The sequence below is a fragment of the Chanodichthys erythropterus genome, chromosome 18, assembly GCF_024489055.1.
Source record: "Chanodichthys erythropterus isolate Z2021 chromosome 18, ASM2448905v1, whole genome shotgun sequence".
Lineage (NCBI taxonomy): Eukaryota > Metazoa > Chordata > Actinopteri > Cypriniformes > Xenocyprididae > Chanodichthys > Chanodichthys erythropterus.
Genome location: NC_090238.1, coordinates 14,248,124 through 14,258,095, shown reverse-complemented (window position 1 = coordinate 14,258,095; position 9,972 = coordinate 14,248,124). Strand labels below are relative to the sequence as shown.

At 35.9% G+C, this 9,972-nt stretch overlaps 1 protein-coding gene across 1 annotated transcript; it reads left to right on the top strand.

Moving 5' to 3' along the window:
- The first annotated feature begins 3,123 nt into the window (after positions 1-3,123).
- gja1a (gap junction protein alpha 1a) lies at positions 3,124-6,056 on the top strand. The gene is made up of 2 exons (XM_067366715.1): positions 3,124-3,662; positions 4,276-6,056. Exon 2 carries the CDS (start codon positions 4,320-4,322, stop codon positions 5,382-5,384), a length of 1,065 nt encoding a protein of 354 aa, XP_067222816.1. The 5' UTR covers positions 3,124-3,662; positions 4,276-4,319; the 3' UTR covers positions 5,385-6,056.
- Positions 6,057-9,972: the final 3,916 nt, after the last annotated feature.

The following is a 9,972-nucleotide window of genomic DNA, read 5'->3' as shown; positions in this document are numbered from 1 at the left end:
TGTCATTCAGTACAAGAGAGCGGTCCTGTGCTGAACGAGGGTTCATTAACTTTTGCGCGGATATTATCTGCATGTCATCACTGTTCCATCGGTGCTGCTTTAAAGCCTCAATAATTTCAGCAGGTTTTAAATCTGGGGACGGAAGAACAGCAATATTGCTTAAATGTGATAATTACACTTTAAAAGGATATGATTTGATTAATAAAAATGCCCGCACTGCATGTTTCAAAGAAACGACGCGGTTTACATGCTTGTGCTTTTAGAGCAGTTTGCAATCATCAAATAGCCCACGTTTATGCCAAGTGATTATATGATCTACTGCTGATGAATAATAAATATTTTGTATAATTTATGTTATTTATATCATGGAGCTATACCTGTAGAAGTCGCATTTTGGCCAGAAATTTTTGATGCCATTTTCTTTTAGGAGGTGTGCCATGGAAAATGATCAAATTCCAAATAATATGTAAAAATAAATGCTACAAATAAGAGTACTATATCATCGCTGTCGGACCTTGTGTCTGTATATTTAGTCATTTTCGTTTTATAAAATTAATGCTATTGGTCATTCTTTACATCTGTATGTGGGTTTTACAAATATTTTACCAATAAAAAGCATTTAAAAGAGGTTGTGACTAAATCTCGTAAATGCATTGGCTCCTCAAACTGTCAGTCAAACCGCATAACTCCTCCCCCACCTCCATTTAGAATGTGCCACGCAGTTTGAAGATCTGCTTGATTGCATGCATGGTTAAAGTCCCCCTAAAATCAAAATTTAAGTTTTGTAGCTTTTAGTATTAATTTGTAATCCTTAAAGTTATGTATAAGCTGGTGTGTTCCAAAACAATGACAAAACTTGCATTTAGGAGATATAAGCATTCAAAACTTACAGTCTCTCACTTCCGCTAAAATGTATCATAGTTTTCCATGACATCACATCGCACTTCAGCTTCTCATCAAATCTTCTGTCCAATCAAATGCTCTCTAGAATCTGAAGTCCCGCCCCCTCCTACACTATAAACAGACGCTGAAGTCTCGGCTGAAATTGGAAATTCACACATTTACTAGTTTCTACATTGTGAATGGCACATAGTGCACTATATAGAAAATATGGAAATGATTCAGACAGTGTAAATATGCTTTCCTTTGACGCCAATGAAGTCCGGTTGAACCGCCATAGCGCAAGCACAGTCTGCTCTGGTCCAGAGACACGAGAGCATAGAGTGCATCATATGCACGAGGCTCAGGCCACAAAATGTATTGGACCCATTTAAATTCTGCACAGAATGCTGTATTTTAAAGCGATATAGAGGAGATTAGGAGGAGAAACGGCTAACCAAAGCTTTACCGAGCTCAGCTCTGGCCGAGCTGTGATATAAATGAAACGCTATTGGCTATTTTAAAAAAAGGGGTGGGGCTGTTTGATCCCGCCCTGTCTTCCTGTTTCAGTTGAATTAACATCAACATTGAATAATGCTGCACGTTCCAAGACAAGAGTGAATTTGAATATTCACCTTTATTTGACCCATATTTTTACGCAGCATACATACAGTTTTGTAAATGTTTTCGACAATATAAATTTCTACATAAATAATTGACAGGATAGCTAAAAAAAAATTTCGTCTGGTGTAGGGGGCCTACCGTAATGCTGTAGCCCAGGGGCCTTTGTTTACCTAAATGCGCCCCTGCTCACAAAATATATATTTTTTCATATATTTACGGTGGGAAATTTACAACATATCTTTATGGAACATGATCTTATCCTAATGATTTTTGACATGAAAGAAAAATGGATAATTTTGCTATTGCTGCAAATATACCCATGACTCGTTTTGTGATCCAGAGTCACATTTGTTACAGCAATTTTTTTTTTTCTTTTTTTTTTTTTTTTATGCAAACAGACAATTTCAATATTTACAGATGAGAAATTAAATGCAAAATACAAATACAAAGACCAACAAAACATACATAACAGCCAGGAAGATTTGTTTATGTGTGTGTGTGTGTGTGTGTGTGTGTGTGTGTGTGTGTGTGTGTGTGTGTGTGTGTGTGTGTGTGTAACTGTAAGTGTAACTGGTTGTGGGAGTGTAATATATGTATAATAATGATAAATTCAATTAAAAGGGTCAGCTCACCCAAAAATGAAAATTCTGTTATTTATTACTTACCCTCATGCCATTCCACACCCGTAAGACCTTCGTTCATCTTCATAACACAAATTAAGATATTTTATATAGACACACCCCAATAGACACTTCCCCTCTCAAGATCCATAAAGGTACTAAAAACATATTTAAATCGGTTCATGTGAGTACAGTGGTTCAATGTTAATATTATAAAGCGACGAGAATATTTTTGGAGCGCCAAAAAAACAAAATAATGATTTATTTAGTGATGGCCGATTTCAAAACACTGCTTCAGGAAGCATCAGAGCACAGTGAATCAGTGTGTCGAATCATGATTCAGATCGTGTGTCAAACTGCCAAAGGCTGAAATCACGTGACTTTGGCGCTCCGAACAGCAGATTCGATACACTGATTCACTGTGCTCTGATGCTTCTTGAAGCAGTGTTTTGAAATCGGCCATCACTAAATAAGTCGTTATTTAGTTTTTTTGGCGCTCCAAAAATATTCTCATCGCTTTATAATATTATTATTGAACCACTGTACTCACATGAACCGATTTAAATATGTTTTTAGTACCTTTATGGATCTTGAGAGAGGAAATAATGTCATTGCTCCCTATAGAGACCTCACGGAGCTATCGGATTTCAACTAAAATATCTTAATTTGTGTTCTGAAGATTAACGAAAGTTTTACGGGTGTGGAACGGCATCAGGGTAAGTAATAAATCACAGAATTTTCATTTTTGGGTGAACTACCCTTTAATAAGAAATTACAAATAGTAATAGTATTAGCAACAGTAGTAATGATAAACATCAACGCAATGCTTTAATTAATTTACACAAAAAAAATATGAAATAACTGAAGAACTGACCTGACCCGGAGCCGCTGAAAACTGACCAGCCTAACATGAAATGTTTCATCTTTCCAACAGACCTCGTTCACAGCCATCTTCTTTTTAAAGAAAGCGAGGCACCCCTTTAGTGTGTGTACTATTATTTAATGTGTTTTTTGAAGGTTCTGCTGACGAAACACTGCAAAAATATATTTCCAAGAAATTTCAGCAGACACTGAAAAAACAACAGACAAAATTATAAGTGGTCTAGGAACTTTATGCAGCGGATGGCAAAACGCGCTAAATTCCCTCACAGCCTCGCTTTCATACCTGTCGTTGTCATGGTAACAGAGGAGCAGTAACATCCCCAACATTTTGAAGCCTGTGTGGCACGTTGCTGATTCTACACCAGATGGCGGTAATTCCCACTTTCACTGCACTCTCTTATTCCAAGCTATTTCCTCCCAAAAAATATAACGGAGATGGAGAAGTTCTGGAAGTCCATAAGTTTGAGTCAGCTGACGTTTAACTTTTCCCCCTTCTAACTCAGTCCCTCCGACGCATGGGATGAGGGAACATTCGCCGTCGAGAGCTTAAATTTAATCTCGAAACTGCTTACTAATAATTGGGGGTTTATAATTGAAACGTGTTACAGATGGTCATCGTGAACTGTCAAGAAGTTTAGGGTTTTAACGACTTTCAAGGTAAGAAATAAGCTTCGTACAACATTGAATGGAGAGATGTTTAAATACTTATGATAAATGCATGATAAAAACTGTATTTTTGGTACGATAAAAAGGCCTATATGTGTGTGTTTTTTGTTTTGTATTTAATAGCTTCGTTTGGTTATAGCATAGCATGAACCCTTATTTTTCGAAATATGTCGTTTTTGGATGTCACTTAGTTTCTCCTCCTTTTTATTCAGTGATTTAAATCTCTGCTGTGATAAGTGATAAAAGTGTTAAACCTGAGTAGTTTGTTTTCCAGAAAGACTTTTTTTGTGTGTGATTTAAAATACTTAGTATGTATGAGTATATTTTAAAATATTTTGTCCTTTAGTATTTGTGTTTTAACCTTTTCCTTTGTTTTGGAGTTTATATAGTTAAAAAAAACTTTTTTTAGGTTAGCTGCTGAAAAATCAGAAAACCCCAGAGCATTCAGAGTGGAGATTGACCCATGAACATTTCTGAAGATGAGCCAAGGACTTGTGTTATTGTATTTGGCAGTAATATGTGGAGCGAGGAGACCACTCGGATGTGTTTAACTCCAGGGTTCATCTGTGTTTATGACACTCACTGAATTTACTCTCTTTTTCAGCTTGAAGGTTGGTCATCTGCTGCTTATCCAGAACATCTTTCATCATGGGTGACTGGAGTGCACTAGGGAAACTTCTTGACAAGGTCCAGGCATACTCCACTGCAGGAGGCAAAGTATGGCTCTCCGTCCTCTTCATCTTCCGCATCCTGGTGTTGGGGACGGCGGTGGAGTCCGCCTGGGGAGACGAGCAGTCGGCGTTCAAGTGCAACACGCTGCAGCCCGGTTGCGAGAACGTGTGCTACGACAAGTCGTTCCCCATCTCCCACGTGCGCTTCTGGGTGCTGCAGATCATATTTGTGTCCATGCCGACTCTCCTGTACCTCAGCCACATCGTGTTCCTCATGCACAAGGAGGAGAAACTGAATAAAAAGGAGGAGAAACTAAGAGACATCCAGAGCAAAGGCGAAGACGTGGATGTGCTCCTGCGGAAAATCGAAATGAAGAAGTTCAAGTACGGCCTGGAAGATCACGGGAAGATCAAAATGAGAGGAGGGATATTTTACACGTACATAGTGAGCATCGTGTTAAAGTCCGTATTTGAAGTTGTTTTCCTGCTGATACAGTGGCACCTTTACGGATTTAAGCTGTCAACTGTTTATACGTGTCAAAAGTCTCCTTGTCCGCATAAAGTGGACTGCTTTCTCTCCCGCCCCACTGAGAAGACGGTTTTTATCATCTTCATGCTGGTCGTGTCCCTGGTTTCTCTGGCCCTCAACGTCTTTGAGTTTTTTTACGTGATTCTCAAGAGGATGAAGGACCAAATCAGAGAGTCTGCGAAAAACTTTGACAGCGCCTGTAATATCAAGCCCTGCCCAAGGAACCTGTCCAGTTACGGCTATTACAACGACTGCTCGGCCCCCGCCCCAGTCCCTAATCTGGGCTACAACCTAAATACAGGTGACAAGTCCAACTCCTCTGACAATTACGACAAGCAGGCTAACGAGCAGAACTGGACTAATTACAGTACAGAACAGAACCAGTTGGGTCACACCCACCCATATCCTGAGAAAGTAACTCTGGGAAAGGATCTTCTGCTGCTCAAAGAGCTTGAACCTCGACCCAGCAGTCGAGCGAGCAGTCGGGCCAGGCCGGATGATCTTGACATCTAGCAGAAGCCTTAAACGCAGGACAATTTCTGCCTTTGACAAATGGTGAACGTTTAAATAAACTGTGAAATAACACTGTCACTGACATCCAAAGAATGACGTTTCATTCAGTGTTTCAGCATATATTTATTTTGTTCGTTTTTGCTATTGTAACTCATGCCAAACAGTTGTTGTTGTTTTTAAGTGAACTATTTATGAGCGATGATTGTGAAAATAATTTCACAGGTTACTTTGAAATAAACATTTAATACAGTAAGTATATGGCTAGATGATAAATATTTGTCCATATGTGCAAGCATTTCTTTTAGTCATTTATCGTTTTAAGCACCATTTAGTTTCACTAATTAATATAAGTAACTATAAGTAGTATAATATTATATATATAATATTTTAATATACTTTAACTTATTTCTGTGATGCAAAGCTGAATTGTCATTACTCCCGTCTTCAGTGTCACATGATCCTTCAGAAATCATTCTAATATGATGATTTGTGTTGCTTAATATTATTTTATAACCTGTGATACTTTTTCAGGATTCTTTGATGAATAAAAAGTTAAAAAATATCAGCATTTACTTAAAATAGAAATCTTTTGTAACAATATATACTGCCGTTTAAAAGTTTGGGGTCAGTAATTTTTTTCTTTCTTTTTTTTGAAAGAAATTAATACTTTTATTCAGCAAGGATGTGTTAAATTGATAAAAAGTGATAGTAAAGATTTATATTTTGAATAAATGCTGTTCTTTTTATCGTTTCATTCATCAATGAATCCTGAAAAAAGTATCACAGGTTCCAAAAAAATGTTAAACAACACAACTGTTTTCAACATAAATAATAACTGAGTATCAAATCATCATATCAGAATGATTTCTGAAGGATCATGTGACACTGACAACTGGAGTAATGATGCTGAAAATTCAGCTTTGCATCACAGCAATAAATTATATTTTAAAGTATATTAAAATAGAAAACCATCATTTTACATTGTTATAATATTTCACAATATTATTGTTTTTTCTGTATTTATTATGAAATAAATGCAGCCTTAATAAGAGACTTTGTTAAAAAACATTAAAAATAGTAATGTTTCCAAACTTTTGATTGGTAGTGTATATTTAATAATAAGAAAGCATAAAATGGCCCTAGATGGGGATCAGCATATCCTATATCACCCAGGGTTATTCTTAACTACCCATATGTGATTTAGAAACAGCTAACACTTTTATATTTATCAGGAAAAAGAGTGAAATCAAGTCTGTTGTACAGTGTTTAGCAGCACAAGGAAATCTATCAAGTTTAACCTTACTGGAATAAATTAAGATCATTCATTCTACTCCAGCAGGATCTTAACTTTTTTCCATTCTTCTTTTTCCGACAGCGTTTTTCCATTACGGGAAGTTAGCCAGCGCGTATAAATGGAGCACTGTTTTCTGGAATCTTTACAGTAACTGTACATAGTCTTCTGCTCTGGGCCAGTAAATATCAACAGCAAGCCACCTGACTGCTTATCAGTGTTTTCTGTAAAGTGTTGACATAAATGTTGGTTAACATATTCACATAATTCACCAGTGCAAATTGACTCCCTCTGATTGACAAATGAAAGCATTAAGAGAGTCTGAAATTAAAACGAGTTAATTAGATTCAACTTTTTCCTCTGTTCTCAGAGTTTCCTATTTATTTGAAGGGCTAAATGAAAACATATGCTTTCACTCAAGTCTGCCAGCCACATGTGAAAGGCAAAAAACCCCCTGTGAACTTCTGTCTCTGCACTTTACGCTGAAAAGTGTGCATTCTATGTGCGTCAAAGACGTGTGGTTATGTAGCATGAAAGGAATTAAAGTAAATATTTGCTATTTACTATCGTATGTAAAAATATTGCACATTATCAAAGGCCCATTTCAAGCATTAATAAACCTTACTAGGTAAAATCGTTGGCTTTTCTTATGTTCCTCATTTGGATGATCAAATATGACCTAATGAAATCTGCCCCTTGTAAATGTTCTTCAGTCATGAAATGAGACTTTGAAGAATGTTTTTAATAACTCAGTAAAACACTAACTTAGGTTTCAACCTGAACTCTGCCTCGAGCTCCAGCTTTATAGCCTGGATGAACCAGCAGCGACCAACATGATTACATTATGATGTCTCAGAAGTAAAGTGTTTGAAAAGTGTTTAAACTTCTACAGTGTTTACTGCCCAATATAAACTGATACATCACTGTTTGTCATCAGTAATTCTGTTTCTTTCTATCTATCCTTCTATCTATCCATCTATCTATCTATCCTTATATGTATTTATCAAATTCAAATTTGCTTTATTGGCATGACTGTAAATAATACTATATTGCCAAAGCATACATATAACAATAATAAAAACATCTGTATAATAGAAAAAAATATAAAATATTATAATGCTATCAAATATTACAACATAACTTAAACTTAAATTAACAGTGTAACACAATAGAACATGTCTGAACATTTGGTACCACAGTGGTTAAACAAATATATACACACACACGTATGGAGGGTCACTGTGGTGGACGGTAGGGAATCACACTGAGGTCAGACACACACATTACACACATGTATTTATCTATCTCCATCTTATCTATCCATCTATCTATCTATCTATCTATCTATCTATCTATCTATCTATCTATCTATCTATCTATCTATCTATCCATCTATCCATCTATCCATCTGTCTGTCTGTCAAGTCAAGTCAAATTTATTTATATAGTGCTTTTACAATTGGTAATTGTTTCAAAGCAGCTTTACATATTAGAAGCACAGAAAAAAGGGAAGTGGTTAAAAATAAACTGTACAAACAAGCGTGGTAATATGTGACATATACAAGATGGTGCTACAGTAAGACAATGTCAGCTGACTCCCAGGGGTGGAAAAAAAACCCTAGGAGAAAAACCCAGCGTGCTAGCACTGGGAAAAAAGTCCTAGGAGGGAAAAAACCCCTTGGAAGATATATATAATATATGTAAATGGATATGGAGATCAAAATCTGAATTATACATTTTTATTATAGAGATTAAAAATAGATTATATATAAATATATGTAAGCGGATACGGGGATTAAAAATCTGAATTATAGATGCAGCCAGAATTGGATCTTTAGGCCCATTGTCTCCTGGGCTACGTTGTAGTCAGGTCCAGACGCAGTCTGTCTGTCTATCTAATCTTATAGTCTATGTATTTATCTATCTCCATCCTATCTAATCTATCTATCTATCTATCATCTCCATCTTCTCTGTCTATCTATCTATCTATCTATCTATCTATCTATCTATCTATCTTTATATGTATTTATCTATCTCCATCTTATCTATCTATCTATCTATCTATCTATCTATCTATCTATCTATCTATCTATCTATCTATCTATCTCCATCTTATATTCTTTATCTATCTATCTATCTATCTATCTATCTATCTATCTATCTATCTATCTATCTATCTTTATATGTATTTATCTATCTCCATCTTATCTATCTATCTATCTGTCTGTCTGTCTGTCTGTCTGTCTGTCTATCTCATCTTATAGTCTATGTATTTACTATCTCCATCTTATCTATCTATCTATCTATCTCCATCTTATATTCTTTTTCTATCTATCTATCTATCTATCTATCTATCTATCTATCTATCTATCTATCTATCTATATATATATATATATATATATATTATATATATATATCTATATATCTATCTATCTATATCTATATATATATATATATAGTATCTCAGAACACCCTAGCAACTGCAAAGGGAATAGAAACTCTGCACAGAAACGCCCTAGTTACCACCCAAAGCACCATAGCTCCAACTCAGAACACCATAGCAACAGTAATGCAACTACATCAGAATATATAACATTCAAACTAAAATTTTCCCCATGTTTTCTAACTTCATATGGCCTAAATCTTCAAATGTCAAGATTTTTCCAGTGAAGTTGTCCTGACAAACTTTAAAACCTAGTTTTTGTGTTAAATTCCATTTTAGGTTCAAAATAGAAACCTAGAAAGTACACATATAAAAGGTAAACGCAGCTAAGCTCATCTTTTACTCTTGCTTGGCCGACTGTAAGATCTGAGGCGGCCGGACATACCTTTCAGCCTGCCAGTTTAATTGAAAACAGCAGGGTCTAGTTCTGCTAGTTCAGAACATTCTGCCATACCGATTGCATTATAGTGTACCATATATAAATTTGCGGTGTCTAATTGTGTGTGACTTTATGAAATAGCACATGTTTGATATCCTACTTGCATAAATAGCAGGACCACAAACTGTCTAAAAATAAACGTTCTGTTCTCAGTGCTGTGGGGTGCGCTTTTGATATAGTACTTAAAGGCTTTGTAGAAACAGCTTGTCTTGTTCTATTAGGTGAACTTTACATGCCATTAACATCAATCTTTTTAATTACTCTAAATATTCACACTACACCAAAATCTCCATGGTTACATTCAGGTCTCCTCCTTGGCGATGCATTTGGACAAACAAGGGAGTGGTTATAGGCCTTATGGTTTGTGGTGACACTGAGGTTTATTCGGCAGTACAGACTAAAGTCACCTCAACAT